Genomic DNA, 20,215 nt, shown 5'->3' on the forward strand with positions numbered 1-20,215 from the left:
AGGCTCCGGAAGATGGCCTGGAGCTCCTGGGTGGATGTCCATGGCCGAGATTTGTGGGGTTCCACAGCCGAGATTTGTGGGGTACAGCCTCTCCCTCCCTCACCCCCCCAAGCTTCTTTATCCATGCCACCAAGCCCAAGAGGGCTGTTTGTCACTGAGGAAAGACCAGTCTGCAGCCTGGGGAGCCTCGGAAGGGACCGGGCAGAGCAACGGAAACTTCTCAACAATGGCTCCCACTAAAAAAAGAGGCCCCCGGACCCCCTCCTCAGGCAGATCCCACCACCCTGCCCTGTCCCTTGTGCAGTCAGAGCTGCTTGAAAGAGAGACTTGGCCCTTCAAAGCAGAGGAGGGCTGCCGGGCCGGATCTGAGGCTGTGCGGCAGAGGATGCACCTCCGGGCCTTTGTGCCTTCGCTCCGTGCTCCAGAAAGGCAGGGGCCGGCTGGCAGGGGCCTTTTGTTATTTCGCTTATTTTGATCTCGCTCCCGCTCTCCAAACAGCGTCACAGAAATAGAGCCGTGCATTAGCTCCCTTCTCAGCTTAAGACAAAACAGGGCAGAGGGAAAAATCTTTCCCCGAAAAACAGAAATGGGAAAGGTGGGCTCATTTTTGTCTGGGTTGTGTTTCTGGGTGCTCTGACGATCAGTTTCTCCACCAAATTTCCCGCAGATGGTGCTCCCGTGCCAGCCACCACCTATAGGTGGGACTGTGGGGAGGGCGCAGCAGGGCCGACTGAGAAGGAAGGGCTGCCCCCATGCCTGCAGCTCTTCCCCACACCCTACCGTGCCCTCAGGGTCGGGGCTGCCCTGGCGGAGAGTGGTGGGACCCCGGAAGCTTAGCAGACCCTTGCCCTGCACACTCGTGCTGGCCCTGCGCCCTCCCAGACTGCGCCCGGGGCCTCCGCAGTGGTGGGGGCCCAGACACTAGTCTGCGGGCTGACAGTAATCTCTGCCTCCTCAGAGACACCATCAGCTGCCAAGGAGCCCCATCCAACCTCACTCTGCTCTTCCTTCCTCCCCCTCCCAGGGCTGAGAGGGGCCCAGCACCCCCAGGGAGCCTCTGGGGCCCTGAAGCAGGCAGAAATGGGGCCAAGGAAAAAAGGTTCTGCTGCCCCCCACCCCCTGGGACCAGGTGGGCATGCTTTGAGTCCACCCTGCTGGGTATGGTAGCCACGCAGAGTGGTAATGGGGAAACTAAGACTCTGGGAGGTTTTGTGGCTTGCCAGAGAGCCTGGTGGTGGAAAGGTTGGGGCCGATAGCGGGGTAAGGCCCCTACTCAGCACCCCCCCCCCCCCCCCGCAGCCTCCTCTTCTGGCTGACCTCTCTGCAGGCTGCCATTCCTTACAACGTTGCTCTGGGGGGTAAAGGGAGAGAACCACGGACGAGAAACACATCCATTTTTAATAAATAGTTTATTTATCCAACGGTTTCAACCCTGATATTGAAGCCTGTTGCAGTGTTACTTATTCTTCTGGCTGGAGCCTGATTACGAGACCATTTGCCACGGGGCCGGCACTCGGATTCCAGCCCCGCCGATCATCCAGACATCAGAGGAAATGAGAGAGTATTGCTCAAATGAGGGAGACTGGAGCTTTATTAAGGAAACAAAAAATACCAGGAAGACCGAAAGGGGGTGGTTGATGCCTCTGGAGGCAGCTGTTCGGGCTCCTCCGCGCGCCCCTCTCCCGCCTGCCGCGGTTGAGAACATACGGGAACGAGGCTGTGTTGGAGAGGCCCCCCGCCAGGGCGTTTCTGGAGCGGGGCTCCCGCGCGGCGGGCCCACGGGCTGGCGGGGGACCTAGAGGGTCTGCGGCGGCGCAGGCACGCTCGCGGGCGGCCAGCAGGGGGCAGCCGTGCGGCCCCCGCGCCCACCGGGTCCGTGCCGCATGTTCTGGCTCCGCGGCCCCACAGTGGGGCCCGCTGTGGTCGTCCTAAGTCAAGGTGACCGTCGCACAGCGGAGGCGGGGCACTCCCAAGGTCCCGGAATCCGCATCGTCGCCCGCTGCAGTGCCGCGGCTGCGGGTCTGGTGTAGACCCGCGACTTGGTGAGAAGCACCACTGAAGAGCCCGGCCCTGCCTGCAGGCAGCCCTACCCTCCTGTCTGCTCCCGGGCCCCTGTGCCTGCTCCAGGTTCCTCTCAGGAGGCCACACCAGCAGCTCACTCCCCTGACCTGCGAGTCCCGCGTGCCAGGACCTGCATTTCTAGACAGTTCTTCTACAGTACTTGTTCTACTTTCTAGCACCTTCCCCCTTCAGGATAAAAGAGGCTCAACCCAGCTAGAGGACAGGCTTTCTCCCCTCACCCTTGAGCTCCCAGGTAACACCCTCTGAAGGCACATGGACCAAACTGCTCCCCAACCCCTGCCGCCCCAGCCTGCCGTCCCGACCCACCTCCCACAGGCACGATGCCCACTCTGCTGAGTGCTCACCAGCGGTGGAAGAGCTCCAGCCCACCTTGCTCGGCAGGGTCTCACCGCTGCTGCTCTTTCATCTTTTCTGTGCATCAAAACCAAACCCTTCTCCCCTTTTCTGCCAGCAATCGGGACAGAGAGGATTGGACCAATGCAGAGGACAAGCTACCCACCTGGCCTCTGGCTCTCTCCCTCCCCGGCCCTTCAAGGAAGCCCATGCTTTCCTACAAGCTAATCTCTGAAGAGTCCTACAGAGAGACCTTTGGAACCAGAGTCGGGAGGAAGATGAAAGTCAAGGCAAGTGTGAATTCAGCACTGGCAGGTCTGGTGGCCTTCTCACACCCCTGGAGGGGACTGGCCTGGGACAGGCCGACTGGGAACAGGCCCCCCCCCCCGCCCGGGATTTATCGCTCTGAGTCGGAGAAGGAAGAGGGCTTAGTCCATCTCCACACCAGCATATCTTCTCCAGCCACGCGATGGGACTCTGTCTGGATCCGGGATTCATTGGACGCCAGGAACTCCACAGCCCGGTCCCAGACCCGCTTCATGCGCCTTCTGCAATGAGAGGGGCCAGGCTGAGCAGGCCAGCAGTGCCCCCGGAAGCTCTTCTGGCACAGCCCAGAGAAGCGAGCTGGCCTGTACACACCCTTTGTACAAACTGGGGACTTTGTACAAACTGGAGTACTAAGAACTCCTGCAGGGGAGAGAAATTTCTTGAGCCACAGAGAAATGATTCCTCAATCTTCTCTGCTCTAAAAGCATTCAATTAAAGGGAGCTGAAGGGAGCCGAAGGTGTCCAGAGCACCCCCCAGTGTCCAAGGGCCTGTTCCTGCAGCAGCCCTGGCCAGGCGGCCCCCCACCAGTGCTGGCTGCATTTTAATGCCCCATGTGGGGCAATCAGAGTGGCCACTGGGCTGTTGAGTCCAAACTCGACAGTACTTTGGAGTGTGGGAATGAGCTCAGCATCCAACTGGGGAGGCCAAGAAGCTGGAGCTGCTCCTGGAACCGGAGCTACCAGGCAGGACCCCTTCTCTGCTGGGTCCCTGGGGCCTTGCATCCCCTTGGACACCCCCCTATAACCTCTTCCCCCTCCAGACTAGACAGGAAGATTCCAAGGTAGTCAGAGAGGGCTGCTTTGACGTCTTCTCTTTGATGAGTTCCTGTCTTTTATCAGCTCTGCAGACTACCTCCCCATGACCCCTCGCGTGGAGAGGGACTGTGGGTGTGAACGTGTGGGAGCAGGAAAGGTTCAGCCTGGGGGAGGACAAAGGAGTGAAGCTCCTGAGGTGGCCTGTGGGTTGGGAGTCAGAGTGGGGGTGCCGGGGTTTTCTACCTCAGAGGTCAGGTCCTGTCACCAATGGCCCCTCAGCCTGTTTAGCAGTCCCCACTTGGCTGGTCCAGCCCCAGCCCTCCCTCCCACGTGCCCATGAACAGGCACGGAACAAGCCCGTGTGAGCCAGGCTCCCCAGCCCTCGCTCAGTCTCACGGGCAGACCCTTCTCTGCAGGGCAGACCTGAGGGGGCCCCACGCAGGGCCGACAGCAGTGATGTGTCCTCACGCCTTGAGGGCTCAGCTGCACGGACCGGGGGGCCTGGGAGATAAATTGAGAGGCTGAGAGCCAACAGGGGGTGAGTCTCCCGGGGTTCACTGCCAGGGCTCAGTCCCTGCGGGCCGCCGCACGGGCGCGGAGGCCGGGTGGCTCAGGCCGGAGACAGGAGGCAATGGCGCTCTTGCTGGTACTTCGGTCGATGTGTGGGCTGTGCTAACGGAAGGCCGAGCAGTAAGGGCTGCCTTGGGACGAGCGCCCTAGTGCTAGGCTCTGACTTAAGACCTGCGAGCCCATCTCTCGACAGCCCCACTCCCCTCTTCCTGGGACTTGTCGCTACCCAACAGCACAGTTTCCTTCTGCCTTTCTCACCTCTATTCCTCCTGAGTACCAACACTCCAGCAGGGCGGGGATTTGGGCTTCTTCCGCCCCCCACCGTCTCCCCGGGTGACCCAGGAGTGTGTGGCCCACAGCAGGTGCTCAGTAAGCATTTGTTGAGTAAATGAGGGCTTCACCGCAGCCCTCTGCAAGGCGGTGGTGTTACCTCTGTGTTTTGGATGAGTAAACTGGCTCAGAGAGGCCATTAACGACTCTGGGCAAGCCAGGAATTCGGTGGCAGCATGAATGCACCGTGTCCTCCCCCTGGAGGGCCATGCGGCTGCCTCATGCTGGGCACCAACAGCAGCACCAGCCAATGCCGTGATCCATCTGCTCTCCCTAAGCTTCCTGCCTGCACCTTCCCAAGGAGTAGGGTGGGCTTGAAAGTTCTTAAGCATCTTCACCTTTAAAAGGGGACTTAAATGTTTTACTCTTCCAATTCCTCTTGGGTTGCACAGAAATACCACCAGCAGTGGGCCTCGAGCAAGTTCCTTGGCCTCCGCGTGCCTCGGTTCCCTTATCTGTAAGATGGGCTACTCGCTCTCTCACCTCCCGGGGCCGCAGTGAGGACCGAGCGAGTGGGGCTGTGTCCGTGGAGGGCCAGGGCAGTGCCGGCTCACAGCGAGCGCTCGGCACCCTCTGAGAGGATGGCATCCGGCCCGAGACCGCGGCGAGCTGCTGAGCAGGGCCCACGGTCTGGGCCGACACTGTGGCATGCCCTGCTGGCTGGTCCCTGGGACCCCATCCTCCAAAGCTACCCCACACTGGGTCTTGACGGGGTCCATCCAGCATCCGCAGCCCAGGCATGCCCATGGCCTGCTGTCTCTTCCTGTGCAGCTGGGCGCCCTGGAAGCTGACCCCAGCCAGTGCCGAGGAACTCTGCTTCAGCTACAGGCACACACGTGTACATGGGCCTAAGCGCGTAGAAAGCGAACCATGATATTTTAGGTAACGTGTCGTGGGTTATGGTTAAAAATGTTTGAAAAACAATCTCCTCCTCGCTAGTGACTGATTCAAGAATAGACAAATAACCCATTCTGGCCAGCAGGGCCTCGAGGAGTGGGTCACTGGCAGCTTCTGGGAATGTTTTCTCCTGCCCGTGAGGGCGACCCATCTCTCCCCTGCTGGCGGTGACAAGGCAGATGCTGACCCTGCTCCTGCGGGCTACCACCTTGTGACCAGGAGGAACTCTAACCAGCCCACAACATCCATGGGGGCCGGGACAACAAGCATCACAGAGAACTGGAACCAGAGACCCGACTATTCTGTGCCTGGAGCCCACAGGACTCTGGACTTGCACTCACAGCAATGTAGCCTGAGCCACGGTGGGGAGGAGGGCACTAGTGCCTGCCACCCAGAGCTTCCCGGTCAGCAAGGACGCTAACAGAGGAGTGGGCTCCCGCGGCCCTACGTCGTCTGTGCGTTCCTCTCCAAGAGCCGAGCGCTGTAGCAGTGGCAGGAGGCATGCACGGCCCCCTCACCTGTGCTCCTCGGGGCTGAGCTGCCCCCCTCCCCCCTCATAACTGATGCTCTGGGCCTCCTTCTGTGGCACTTGGCGGGCTCAGCCCAGGACTCACCGGCTCTGCGGAGGGATCAGGGTGTCGCGCACGTGCAGGATGCCCACGTACGGGTAGCGCTCCATGTCCTGCTCCCAGTCCACATAATGGTCCTGGACCACGTCTGCAGGGTAGGACAGAGGGCACCGTTTAGGGCACGGACCTTCTGGCGGGTGCCAGTGGTCCTTTCCCCAGGGGCCACACACCTATAATCTTCTTCACCATCTCGTACATGGCTTGTTCTTCTTCTTCCAGCTTCCGCCACCGGTATTTCAGGAGGATCAGGAGCCCCCACAGAAAGGCCAAACCTATGAGGGAACACAGGCCCCGTGAATCCGCCACATCGCTTCTGGCCGCACGAGTGTCCTGACTACCTACTACGTGTCAGGCCCAGGCCGGCTGCCGCTGACACAGGATGTGGAGATGCAGAGGGGAGGCAGGCTGTGAAGTGATCATCGTCCTCCTGCTGGCTGTCACCACAGAGACCTTCCCAGCTGTCCAGATTGCGGCTCCTCCCAACCTCATTCCGGGCCTTTCATCTCCTCCCTCGTGCACTGGAACACGGCGTTTCATACATATATACATGCGGGGCCCTTTGTATTCCGAGATGCTGCTGCCGATAATGATGTGTGTGCCTGATGGTGTGGTTGAGGGAGCCGTGTGCACGCCCAGATGGCCTGTGATTTGTAACTTCGCCATGTCTACAGAGCGGGCAGTTTCTATGACTCGGCCTTTCACCTTCAGAGACACCCCAAGGTCTCTGCTCAAAGGCAGCCCCTGATGTCAGGCAATAAGACCCGTGCTCTGCTTTGCAGCTCAGCCCCCTGCGTCCACCCTGCTTTCATCGGGTACCTAGATCTCCCGAGGAGATGTTTACATTGTTCAGGAAGTAAAATTAGGCCAAGGTCCTGCTGCGCCTTCTCCTCCTTTGAGAGGCTTGCCCTCTGGGGCCCTGGGGGGTGATGATGCTGGGCTCCAGCCAGGGCCAAGCTCCCCCCTTGGGGACACTGATTGTCCCCAACCCTGATCAGGGATATTTTCCAGTTACCCTCATGCTCCTGCCACCAATCTCTAAAGGTAAGATGACCCAGGGCAGAGGCTGACTTGTTCATCTCCTCTGTTTTATTAGACAGACCTCAGGTTCACTAGACAGAAATGAACTGTCTGGGCTTGGGTTTCTGTATCACTCATGCCTGAGAGTGTCACTGAGCTGGGCTCCCGGGAGGTGCTGTATGAGCAGTCCCAACGGCAAGGATGGGGTCGCGGGAGAAGGGCAGCCAAGGACTTACACCAGAAGAAGATGAGCACGTTGGTGACCGCGGTGAACAGGGCACGGCTCAGGCGGCAGCCCACACCCATGCGGGGGCGGGCAGATTCCAGGCAGACCACTTTGTCCACAGTCGTCACCAATTCCGATGGGTCTTCCCCCTTCAACCTGAAACGGGACACAGGGCTGCAATGGCGTTCAAAAGCTCCCAGGAGCCGCGGAATCAGCCCCGCTTTAAAGCAGAAAGAGAAAAAAGGAGGAGCTTTGAGGCCTCTACTTGCTTATGAAATAGACTTGGTATCCTGGTTGCATGCTTTCCAGAAATTTCCCATGTTGGTTACTTAGAAAGAATAAAGCTTTAAAGACGGCAGCAGGCTTGAACCCCTACCGCTAAAGTGACATCCCCCTCTGTCGGGTCTTTTGACAGCCCCTCTCAGCGTGTGGAAGATTAAACTGTAAATTGGATTCCCACCTCCCAGCATAGAGAAATGGAAATGTTTACTGAATCGCTGGCTTTGCACTGCATGGCAGGAACTGAGAGAGTCTGGGAGGGTGTGCTTTTCCTTGGTGACGGTGACAAGGAGGCACATAAGCTGTTTAAGTGTAAAGATCGGGGTGCCATGAGGCTCGGGGAAGGACAACCACTGGGCTCTCTGAGGCCAGGTCCCAGCCCCATCGCTTCCACCCTGGTCCCTGAGAGGCGGTGTCAGGACACGTTAGGATGCCCACGCTTGCACCTTCTTCCAGCTAGGTGACCATCTTGTGCTCTGGACAGCACACGGGAATGCCCAGTATCTGAAGTGTCCCGATATCTCACGAACCCACTTTGAGTACTGGTCCTCTGAGCTGGGCTTGGCCACCCTCCCGACGGCCTTCCCCCCGTGTGAAAAGGTGCATGCCATCCTTCTGTGCTAGCAGCTTTGGTGAGTGCTGCCGAGGCTAAAATCCATATTCTCCTCCCCCGTTCCTAACACACAGGAAAATCGCTCAGCCACTCAGGGAAGCATTATTTTTTTTAAGTCAATGAATTTTAATCGGGCCCTGCATCTGGTTATCAAGCTTTAGCTTGAGTTGCCTGAGGGGCTTCTGGTAGAGGCGTGGCTGATGGAATTAGTTGTCTGGGTGGATTAGAGACGAAGGCAACAAAACCCTAGAGTGTATTTGAATATCAGGAGCTGTGGCCTGAACAGAGTCCCCAACAAACCCTGGGAAAGGGGAGGGAGTGCCAGCGTGAAGAGCTCTGGGGGATGGGGGGTCTGGTAGGGGGAGCATCGCTGGGGTGCCCCTCCCCAACGGGCTGAGCAGCCAGATGGGGCTTCTCAGGAGGGTGAGGGGGCTTGCTATCTCTGCTAACAGTGCTCCCCAGAGATAGAAATGAGGTTGAACTGCCTAGTGAGAATAAAATTCAGTATTTCCTTTGGCAACATCCATGCTGAGTGAAACCAACAGACAGAAACATTTCATCTAGTAATGAAAACTAGCACCGGATGAAAGGAAGTTCAGAAAAATGCCTTCTCTAGCAACCCATGTGGGACCAGTGAATTCAAAGGGCGCAGAGTGAGTTACTTGAAACGCTTAGCTGGAACACTAGGCTCACGTTCTAACACCTGGATTTTGTGTCTTATCTTGAAATGGCTCCTTACGGTGCCCCACCGAATGCTTCTTCCTTCCAATGCCCGGCTGCAGGCTTAGCCCGCCAGGACTCAGCTGGGACACCCGCCTCTAACTTCAGCCCCAAGACACATCTGTGAGCGCACGGCAGCGGGCCGATGGGTGAGGACCATGGTCGCGGGTGCCGTGGCGGTGCTGCCACCCTGTGAGGCCTCGCCCACACTCACCAGATGCCCACGTCCTTGTTACTGCTCAGTATCCAGGTCAGTGCGGCCTCAAACTTGGCGGAGGAGTTGCCGGTCACATTCTGGGGGAGGGGGCGGGAAGTTAGCGCCGTGTCTGCGCGGACCAGCTGGAACGTTATTCTCCTGCTGGATTAAGGAGGCCCTCTCCCCCGTCCTCCGCAGGCCCCAAAGCCCCATTCTGCTAAATGCACAACAAAGTGGCAGGTGAAAATCTGGGCTGATGAGAGCCAAGAAAGAGCTCTACTGGGAAGAGTCGATGCAGAAGCACACAAGAAAGCAACGCAGGTCTGAGGTAGCCCAAACCCAAACCCAAACCTTTCTCAAGGACCAAAGTGTGAGGCCAGAGAGCTGGCAGCTCATCTTGGGGAAAATGAAAAAAAGCGTGGGGATGGCAGGGGCACGGGGGCGGGGAGGTGGGTGCCCGGTGGCCAGTCCCTGCCCCTCTCCGGGCCTCAGTATCCTCATCTGGGAAATGACAATGAGCTAGGTGACCCCTAAGGTTTCTGCCAGTTCTGAAGTTCCAGAATTCTATCAAACTGGGGCCAGGCCAATAGTCAAATAGACCCTGAGCAATCTGCACAGTGAACATAAAGGAGAGAACAGACAGGTAAAGTGTAGATCCGTAAAGCTGCTGGGAAGAGGAGAAAAGTGGGGAGCAAGTAACAGGGCCATTGAAAGAAGGGGCAGCCCGCAGTGGCCACACCAGCTGCTCAGTAGCCCCCCCCACCCCCGCAGCCCGCATGCGGCAGGCCGGGCTCTGGCTCACAGCCCACCTTGGACCAGTCGCCCCTACTGCTGGCTAAAACTGAAAGTAGCCTAACACTCAACTAAGTTTAAAAAAAAAAAAAAAAAAGGGAAAACAAAAAAGCCAAAAAGCAAACACACAACGAAAAGGGGAAAAAAAAGCAGTGCTCACAAGATCAGTACAAAAGCACCAGGACCTCTGGGGAACGGGTAAGCATCGCAGCCTACTTACTGCTAGGTATTCCTGGGCTTCCATTACAGGAATGCATTTGCTTTTTAGCTTCTCTGGATTTCCACATTCAAAATTACCTAGGAGGAAAAAACACACATTCAAACACAAAGGAGAGGTGGAAAAAAATTACTCTGAAACAGACTAAAAAAATGCAGTGCGAATCAAGCCATCCGCTCTGATGGGGAGCATGTGGCCCCACGGCTCCGGCTTCTGTGGGGTATCTTCACTCTGCAGCAAGATCAAAAGCCACTTAGCTTGGATCGATTCCAGATCATTAAAACCTGACCTGCAAAGCAGTGTGGTGATTTGCATTAAATGACTAAAAAGCTGCCCAATCCTAAGGTCTGTTTGCAATTGATCCCTAAAAGGATCAGACAGATAGCTTTGGAAGGAACCAGAATGGCACTATAAATAAACGCAACCTGGGAAAAAAGAAAGGCACTGCAGGGAATCCGACCGGGACATAGGCAGGCGACCCGGAACCCCAGGCCCACTGTTTTGAGGGGTTCTGGGGAGGGATGTCCAAAATGCCCCACAGAGAAAGAGGGCGCCTCTGTGCTGGGCAGTGGGGCCTCAGTGTGGGGCTCCAAGGGGCTGTTCCCTCCTGAGCACCCTGGGTGACCAGCTCCCGCCTAGGATGAAGCCCACCCAGGGCCACCGCCTCTGAAAAATCCCCGGCCTGTAGGGGAGTCTTGTTGGACCAAATCACTCTGGACTTGGGGGCCTGCCAACAGCCACTGGCTCTCGACAGCCCGCTATGGTCCACCCACCACATGCTGCTTCCTGTGGGTCACCAGACTCCTGAGAGCAGGGACAGCACGGGGTGGGCCTGCACCAGATCCTGAACCCACACAGAGCCTGACTGCTCTTAACCTGGCACAGCCTAGGGGCCACCGATGGCCAATCTGTGTGCTGGGGAGGGAGTGGCTGAGAATGAACTTTAAAAATCTTGAGAATGAACTAAAGCTTATCCCTCCCATGCCGAAGTTGATCTTGACCTTATGGGACCCCTGAGATCAAGTTGGCTTCTCCTGCCCTGCCCCGATCGCCCTGGCCTGCTTAAGCTTGTCTGGACCACGGCCATGGTCTCCTGATTGGTTTCCTCCTCTCCCCTCTCCCATCCACGTTTGATCAACAAAAGTTTAAAATGATTCTGCTTAAATGGCACTGCTACACTCAAGCTGCTATCACCTTTGTCCTCCCGGCTCCTGGCTCTCAGCACATTGCTCCCCTGCTCAGAAGCCTCCCTGGTGCTCACCGCTTGCGGTGATCAAGCCCCCGTGGCCTGGCATCTACAGCCATCCACAGTGGGGCCCAAGCGACCTTTCCAAACTCCATTCCTTCTGTTTCTCCTTCCCCCATGAGGCCAACTGCTTCCGTCTCTGCCCCTGTAATTTCCTGCCTCTCTGGCTCCGCCTGCCCCCCACATACACAGAATCAATTCCTCTTGGGTGTCAGGGCCTGGCACAGATACCCTCCCCTGTGCCGCTCTCCTGACTGCTCCAGTGAAAAGGCAGCGTGCCTCCTAGAACTTCTGGCCTCTCGGTTCTCATCCAATCACACCTCGTAACAGCCAGTGGTCAGGGAGGTAGGTGGCCTGTCTCTTCTACTAGACCAGAAGCAGCCTGTGGGCTGCAAAGGCCAACACAATGCTCTGCCTATAGGGTGACCTCCGGGGGGGGGGGGGCGGGGGGATGGCCTGGTAGAGTCCTCATTCCCCTGCAGTGAGACCCTCACTAAGTGCCTCAGAGGACAGGAGGCACTAGGCTCCTTGATGGCATAAGCCGGGACCACATACGGAGGGCAGGATGGAGGAGAAATGTCTACCAGCATCCACTGTTTAAGACAGAGCTTCTCTACTTTATACCCTAGGGCTCTTTTGAAAATGCAGACTTTGATTCATAGGTTTGGGATGGTCCTCAGATTCTGCATTTCCAAAAAGCTCCCAGGTGATCCTAATGCTGCTGGTCCCTGGACCACAGCTGAGTCACTAAGGTCTGGAACATCCTCTTAGGCCAGAATTTATATTCCGAGCCCTTGGGCCAGGGAGAAAGGCCCCTGAGTCCTGTGATGCTGTGAGCCCCCACTCCTACTGCTCCTCCGAGCTTACAGACGCTTCCCTGACCATCACCAGTCTCCCACCAGTCAGGAGGCAGTGGGAGAGCTGAGGCCCACAAGACTGGCCCCGAGGGCTGAGGGCCCAGTACAGGCCCATCCAGCCTTGATTCCCTAGCAACAACTTTAGACAAGGCCCCACAGATCAGAGGTACCTCTTGAACATCTCATAAGACTAAATAGCTCCGTCTGGTTCTGGTGCCAGATATATTTAACTTGGGGCACAAGCTCTGGTCATTCAGCTATGCCTTTAGCAAGTGATTCTGAGAGATGTGGGGAGGTGATATCTCTGGCCTCAAAGAACAATTTTCTAAATAAAACAGTAGGGAAACCTTCCGGATGGATGACTTTTTAGGGGCGTATTTCATGGCACTGCTGAAAATGCCCTCCTCTAGAGTACAGCGCTTACTTTTCACTCTGTAAAAAAAGAAAAAAAGAAAAAAAAAAAACCCGACCCAAGACCACTTGGTTAGATAGGGAGACAGTTTCTGAAAGGATAAGGGACTTCCAATTTTAGTATATGTGCTGCCGAAGCGAGCACAAGGATAAGGGACTTGTCCAAAGTCCTGCAGCCAGATGGGGAGATCAGGACCAGAGGTGACACCGGGGCCCTGGCAAGCTGGATGGACCTGTGGGACTAGCCCACTACTCAGACCCCTGCCACCTGCATAGGCCTCTCCTCCTGGCCTGGCCGACCGTCTGGTACAGGGAGGCCCTCCAGGTCAGAAGACCCAGACTGAGGAGACCTGGGGCCTGGCCCCTCCCAATGCAACATGAACCCCCTAGAGCATCAGGTGGTGGGCATCCAGAGAAAGCAGAAAGGCCTGTGCATGGGCCAGGACCCCTGGGAGCCTTCAAGGGGATGTGAGAACCAACCGTAGGCTTAAAAAAGATGTGTCTGAGTGGAGAAGCGGGGAAGGCAAGACTTGGTTTTGGAGTATGTCCTCTGGGACATCACCACAGAGCATCTCAGCCACCTGCCAGCCAGCCCCCGCCTGGCCGCTAAGGGTAAGAGCCCACAACCCTCGAATCTCAGGCCCCGAGCTATGCACTCACCGGCTTGGATGGCCAGGAAGTTGTACAGCTCATGCAGCAGCTCCAGCAAGGCCGCCTTCTGCCTGGCCTGACAGAACTGGAAGGGCACAGGACAAGCAGTCAGCAAGGGAGACAGGGGGCTCCGTCTAGCTGGCTTGAACTCCTCGGCTGCACTGTCAAGTGCTAAGCAGCGAGGAGCCCTTCAGAAGCCACATTCTGCAAAGAGGTGGGCACAGGGACAGGATGGATAAGTATCGGGTTAACCAGAAAAGCTGAGGCAGAGCTAAAAGCTGCCCCGGCCACCAAGGGCCAGTCATCCTGGAGGCTCCCAGCCTCTGTCCTGCGGCTCTCACGGGAATAGAGGCCATGAGGTGGGGCTGCAGGGAGATGCAGTCGGGCCTCCGAGGCGGGCCAGGCAAATGCCGTACTACTGCAGTCTCGTCTCCCCTCGGGCCACTCCCATCTGTTTTTGGAGAGTCAGGTGTCTACATTCTGCCCATAAATCGTCTGCTCTGTCGATGAGCTGCAGCAAAGGCTTCACCTTAGACATCCAGAGTCTAGACATCCGGAAACGACAGGGGGCGAAAGTCATCTGTACGAGAACGCAGGAACAGGGATACAGGCACACCTCGCTCTCCTGCACCTGCAGCAGGACTGACGCCGCTAGGCCGCTAGCTTTAGAACATTTGAACGAAAGGCTGCTCTCCTTGACAGCGAACGGCAGGCCATGGGTTGTCATGAGTCTGCACTGAATCTTCACCACAATCTCGACCGCACCCCAACTTCTCAGATGAGGAGCTCACGGTTTAGAGACCTGCTAGACCCCAAGATCCCACAACTAACAAGCGCTGGAGCCGGTCGAATCCAAGCCTCCCGCCACCTTCAGACCTCCTCTGGGCTGTCACTGCGCAGGACGCCCGACTGACGCTGAGGGCCCGGGCTTGGGGCCTAGCTCGCGACAACTGCAGAAGGAACCATGGTCCCCTTCTTTCTTGGGCTCGCTTGTTGCCCTCACCTGCAACATGTGGGACTTGTTTGTCATAGTCTCAGAGGCCAAGATGGGTCCCCTCGTGTTGCCTAAAGACCCAAAAGCCTTTACGAGGTACAAAATGGCATAACCAAGATTTACACATATGACCATTAACGTTCAGAAATGACTCCCAAGTCTGTAAGTAGAATCGGGTACCCAAACTACCTTTTAAAGACGAATGAGATGGGAAATGTTGATGGTAAGAAATGTAACTGAATGTACACGGAGATTCCAATTCTATAAACATATGTACACAGATGGGAGGGGAAGGAAATGCCCCCAAAATGTCAGTGGCGATTATCTCTTGGTGGCAGAATCATGGCTGATTTTGTCACATTTTTCAAATTTGCTACACTAAACATTCGCTTACTGTCACAACCAGAGAACAACAACAACAACAAAAGTGGTCACAATGAACTCTGTTCCAACTCAATGACATTTAGAGTGATACCACCTAAAGGGAACAGAAGGATAGAAGGCACCAGACCACGAGATGGCCTGCCTGAGACAGCACACCCACTCCCAGCCTGTCCACACGTTTTCAGCAACACAAAGGCAGAAAGAAAAACGCTAAGTGTCATAGTTGGCTGAGAAGGGAAAGAACACGTATATCCCCAGAACTCCAATGCCCATCTGGGTTCTGGGGGAGCCTGAGCCACACAGAGAATGAGACTTTCCACAAGAGCCTCACCAAAGCCAAGAAGCACCTCCCAATCTGCCTGTTCCCATGTCCTCCCTTCACGAAGGCCACTTCACGAAGGCCAAGAGCATCCTGTGAAATCTCAGCTCAGTGGAGCCTGCCGACAATGCCCAGACCCTGCCTTTTGATGCTTGGAGGTTGCAAGTCCCCAGTCTGCTCATTGAGCACATTTTTAGCAAGGCCCCGGATTGTGCCTGTTGGGGCTCACTCAGCTGGGGTGAAGAACCAAGAGATAGAAACCAGAGAAGTCTTACAGACTTGTTTCCTGTTTTTTGCTTTCAGGATTCAAAATTCTAGTTTTCCCTCTGACCACTACCTATTTTCCTGGGCCACTTCCTATAATCATCAACTCTGGTTTTCACGGCACAAGGCAGTTTAAACTTAATATGAATCTGTTTTCACAAAACAATTGAGAGGCAAAGATACTTGGATGAACGCAATAAATGAGTATAATAAAACACCCCCAAATAATATAGCAGAAGCCAAAGAGAAGATAAAACCTATTATTTCCACCAGGCCACCCCTTTGGTAACATGGGTAAGAAAGTGAATGTGAGACCATGTGTTGTTTCTTTCCCAGCCCCCGGGCTGCCAGATATGGAGCCTGAGGCCTCGGGAGAGGCCTGGCATTGCACAATTAATAATTAGACTACTAAGTCATGCCCTCTGGCAGCAAAAGGCTCCTCCTGGTAGGATTTATGACCTGAAAATTTACTGCCTCCTATCTTCCCCAGACTATTACCTGTGCCAGCATCCCAGCTCCCGGCTAATGCTGCGGGCATGACTCATAAATGGATGGGGCTGCTCGCCTTCCCCAAAGATTCTTTGTAGGGAACATTAAAGCTTCATAAAACAAATCTATAGACTAGGAGGGCTAATTCTACTTCAGATATATTTAAAACAACCTCCCCCCACCCCATGATGTTTCAAATCTGAACAGCACTGCCAGCCACAGACGTACTACCAGAGGGAACGCAGACCTGAGAACCCGGCCTCTGGGTGCTTAAAAATGGTCAGCCCTTCCTCTGGAAGCCAGGGAGCTTGAGAGGTCCTTCAGCTCCAACTTACTGCATCTCCCTAGATTGACTTAGGCAGAAGATCAAAGTCCCCAGAGCTGTGATTGATGGGGAGACCTTCCATAACAAGCCCAGGGTTGGATCTTGGGAGTTCAATTCTCTCTGTTTCAAGTACTCCTTCGCCTACCACAATTGAGTCTGACACAAACATCACAGAACACGATGTGATTCTGGTACATTACAGGAAGCACTCCTGAAAATGATCCTATTATGATCTTTTTCTGGGCCAGTTTACCTCCTGACGGAGGCTAACATCCTCAGGATGTTATACAAAATGAATAACAAAAGCTAGAGAAACTCGGACTCACCTTATCTGTTTTGCTCGCACAGTCCACTGGCAATAACTTCACTGAGACCAAGAAAAGAAACACAGGAAATTAAAAGTGTGGGTTGAGGAAAAGATTGCAAAAAGGGACCACTCTCAAAATTCAGGGGAAGTACAACATTACCAACCTAAGGGTGGGGATCAGGAAGATGTCATCTAAATGGGGGCACTTTTAAAATGCAGACAGTAACATGTACAGGTTTCCCAATCCTGGATTAGGAACTAGGGCGAGGACAGCTGGGTCCAAGTCCTAGCTGGAAATGATTAGCCACAGGCTCTTGGGTAACTCAACCACTCTGAACCTCCGTTTCCTCATTGTAAAATGGGATCGATAAAGCTTCCCCTGCTTAACTCAGGGAGTTAACCTCCAACAAGCCAAATATACGTGATGGTTTTGTAAATTGCAAACAGTGATATGTTGAACAGGGATTAGTACCATCACGGGAGGGGTGCTCCAGGTAAATCCCAGTATATATCCAAGAGCTGTGGTCTTAAAGCATCTCAGCAGTGAGTATGACAGTATACCGTTTGACGACTGTGGAACCAGTACAGTCCCACAACACTCCGGGTCTGCTTAATTGCTTTAATAGGTGGATAAACTGCTCTCATAGCCAAGAAGTTATTTGGGTGTGTGCATGAGTCTGGGATCCCCATGCCCACAGACTTGTTCATATACCCAAACACCCATCTGCTGCGACAGCTAAGACACAATTTAGCTTCTCCCTGCATCTTGGCTGTTCCTGCTAGGCATGGAAAGATGTGGCCGTGGCTTGAGGCTGGGAGCAGTACTAATCACAATGCTTTGCAAAGAGTATCAAAAGTTGGTGAACTCACAATGTCACTTTATACTTATACTTTAAATTTATACACTTTACCCTTTAAATTTATAAAGAAATGATTTCTATGTTTTCTGTTAGACTATAAAGCTCAGAGTTACCCAAGAGGCAGATTTCCCTTCTAAGAAACGTACCAATCCTCAACTATTCAGGAAGCATACTGTTTCCTGCAGACCTCTTACTGGCATGTCAAATCACTAAAGTGTGGACAGAAGAATGGCTGGGAATGTCCTTGACTCACAGAACCCTCTCAGCACACACGCCAGGAGGATAATGCAAGCAAGGATAAACGCCTCCATTTATATCAGTTTAAACTCTTCTGGTGCTGCAAAGCTGGGAACCCAACCACATCAGATCTGTGGGCAGTGAAACCTGGGGTGCCTTCAAATGGGCACTAATGTGTGAATGAGCAAGAGATCCAAGTTAAGAAAGAACTGAAAAGGAATGGGGGTGGACCTGTCTGTTGGAGAGGGGTGTGGTTTTCTCTAGAGAGGGAAAACCAGAGGTTGAGGTGGAAGTGACTAGGAATGAAGACTGCTTCCAGCACGTGGTTGAAAGGGAGATTGATAGGGAGGGCTAGGGCAGAAAATGAGAACAGGAGAGAGTGAAGACAGAAATTACTGCAGGAACTCCAGCCCTCTCCTCCCACAGCGGGAGGGAGAATCGGGGTCTGGAGGTAAGAAGACAGCCGGAGACATCCGACAAGGCCCGCGATGTGCGCTGAGAGGAACGGGTGGCCGTTCTGGTGGACACTCGCGCGCCCGGGGCCCTCCCCTGCGCCGGCCCGGGACGTACTGTTGTCCTCCGCCTCCTGCGGCGCCGAGGGCTTGCCCATCTTCACCCAGAGGATGCCCAGGAAGACGAGCAGCAGCCCCAGGCTGGCCCAGAACAGGAGCCGGGACAGGTAGCGCTCCAGCCGCCGCCCCGCCTCGGGCCGGGCCCGCGCCGCGCCGGCCGGGCCAGTTCGCGTCGCCCGCAGGCCCGGGCGCGGGTCGGCGCCGAGGAGGGCGGAGGGCGGCCGTGCCGGGGCCGGGGTCGAGGCCCACCAGCGACGGACTCCGTGGCCCGGCGCGGCCCTGTCGAGCGGCCGGGCGTCCTCGTCCTCCTCGGAGCTGCCCCGGACCGAGGCGCGGCGCCTGAGCGGCGCAGGGCGGGCGGGGTAGGCGAGGCCGCGGCTCCCGGACCAGGAAGCCGCGGAGGCCCCGACATCGCCGAAGGCCCCAGAGGTCGCGAAGGCCGAGCCCGAGCCCGACGGGGAGAGCCAGGGCTCCGCTCGCAGGGAGGCCGCGGCGGGCCGGGCTCGCAGCGGCGCCTCCTCGCGCAGCCGGGCCTCCTCCCGCAGCCGCTCCTCGCCGCGCAGCCGGGCCTCCTCCCGCAGCCGCTCCTCGCCGCGCAGCCGGGCCTCGCCCCGCAGGCGGCGCAGCTTGTTGCGGTAGACGTCCCGGGTGGTGTCGGTGATGGGTCCTGGCTGGAAGCCCAGGGCCTGCAGCTCCCGCCGCAGCTCCAAGTCCGACAGGCCGGCCATGGCCAGGACACCGCCCCCCGCCCGCCCCCGGCGCGCACCGCACCCGGAACTGCTCCTGCCGGCGGCCGCGGCGGAGCGGGCGGGGCCCCGCGCCATGATGGGAAGGTCTGTCTGTGCCGCCATGTTGAGAAGGTCCGCGGCTGCCTGATTGCCGGCCATGATGAGGGGGTCAGACTCGGCCCTTAGGCCGCCATGTTGGGGAGGTCCGAGGATTCTTTTTTTCTTCCCCCTTCTTCCTTTTTCCTTTCCCCTCTGTGCTCAGTCCGTCTCGTTCGTAAGACCATCGGTGTTTCTTTCCGAATATTCCGCCCCATGCGCGGTCGCTGGCACGTGGTAGGCATTCAGTAAAGTGTTGATTTAGTGGATGAATTGCTTTAACGGTGAAAGACAAGCCGTTTCGGAGAATGGGGAGATGGGATCCTGTGCCTCCGTCTGTGCTTGGGGAGGGGCTCTGGGTCGTGGACTAGACGCCGGGCATGTTCTGAGACCCCGTCCGACTTCGGGTCGAGGGCGGCAGGCCTCTGTGTTTTCCTAGGAGTTCACTCTGAGGTGGGGCTTGGAGGGGATGTAGGCCGTGCCCCAGGCTGATGCTGCTTGCATCGAGGGGCAGAAGAGCCAAGTGCCCTTGGGCTTGAGTGGGCAGTACAGGCTTCTGGGAGGAGCCCAAAGGTCTGGATGGTGGGATTTTTCACGGGAGATGGGTAGGGGAAGACCCCCGAGACACAGTCTTTTGTCACTTGCGGATTTAGGTTGGCGACTCCCAAATCCCAACGGCGCCACTCTCAGATGTGTGATCATACCCAATTATCGTTTCTAGCCTGCTGGCCAGTACGGTTGGTAGGGTTGCTATGAGGATTAGAACAGGTAATTTGTATAAGGGGATCAAAACAGTGCCTGGTACACGTTCCTAAGTGTTTATACTTAACCCCTCTCTCCACAGCGGCAGGTAGAACCTCCCATAGGGCACCCTATTTGGTTATAGGAAGGCTCTTAGCTGAGAAGCCCCTGAGGGAAGCATGGGGAGTGGTGGCAAATGGCTCACAGTCTCCCTTCCGCCTTCCTCCCCTCTTTGTAAGCCTTCCACATCCTTCTTCAACTCCCTGTCCCAAACACTTATGGCCGCCCTGGGCCTCTTAGGTTCTGTCACTGCTACTCCTCTAATTCAGTTCTCCCCGTCCCTGCCCATCGCCCAGCCCCCACCTCGCCTGCCCCTATTCCTTCCCTGGGTCGTGGGCAAGGCCCCTCTGCCAGTGGTTTGCATCCTTGCCACTTGCTGTACCACCGGAGTATTCCTACACCGGCCGCAATTGCTGGGAAAATTAGAGCCTCGGCTCAGTCAGGCTTCCGTTGTTAGCCTCCCCATATCCCCCAGCTTAGCTGTTCCCATGTGGTGCAATTTTTCTCACCAAGTGTTGTTTTCCTTTTCTCTGCCTGTGTTTGCACGGAATGCCATGAATTTGATATAGTGATTGCCTAACACATATACCACATAATAGTATTTTATTTCTTTCTGAAGCACTGTTTGCATGACAAATGAGTTGGTAACATTTGTGCAACTCCTTGCAGCTGTGCAGTTCAATATATAAG

At 55.9% G+C, this 20,215-nt stretch overlaps 1 protein-coding gene across 1 annotated transcript; it reads right to left on the reverse strand.

Annotated features, from left to right (window-relative positions):
• Positions 1–1,581: 1,581 nt before the first annotated feature.
• On the reverse strand, positions 1,582–18,835 carry LEMD2 (LEM domain nuclear envelope protein 2). The gene is made up of 9 exons (XM_034990371.1): positions 17,899–18,835; positions 16,251–16,291; positions 13,159–13,234; positions 9,988–10,064; positions 8,994–9,073; positions 7,178–7,323; positions 6,095–6,196; positions 5,910–6,012; positions 1,582–2,963 (listed from the first exon to the last, which is right to left on the reverse strand). Exons 1-9 carry the CDS (start codon positions 18,785–18,787, stop codon positions 2,813–2,815), a joined length of 1,665 nt encoding a protein of 554 aa, XP_034846262.1. The 5' UTR covers positions 18,788–18,835; the 3' UTR covers positions 1,582–2,812.
• Positions 18,836–20,215: the final 1,380 nt, after the last annotated feature.

This window comes from Mirounga leonina, unplaced genomic scaffold (genome assembly GCF_011800145.1).
Source record: "Mirounga leonina isolate KUSES-001 unplaced genomic scaffold, KU_Mleo_1.0 Mir_53, whole genome shotgun sequence".
NCBI lineage: Eukaryota > Metazoa > Chordata > Mammalia > Carnivora > Phocidae > Mirounga > Mirounga leonina.

Coding starts and splice junctions, on each gene's coding strand:
- LEMD2 (XM_034990371.1), bottom strand. CDS start 18,787: ATGGCCGGCAATCAGGCAGCCGCGGACCTTCTCAACATGGCGGCACAG. Junction 13,235..16,250: donor GTGCGAGCAAAACAGATAAG/GTGAGTCCGAGT, acceptor GTGCCCTTCCAG/TTCTGTCAGGCCAGGCAGAA. Junction 9,074..9,987: donor AAGCCCAGGAATACCTAGCA/GTAAGTAGGCTG, acceptor CCCCTCCCCCAG/AATGTGACCGGCAACTCCTC.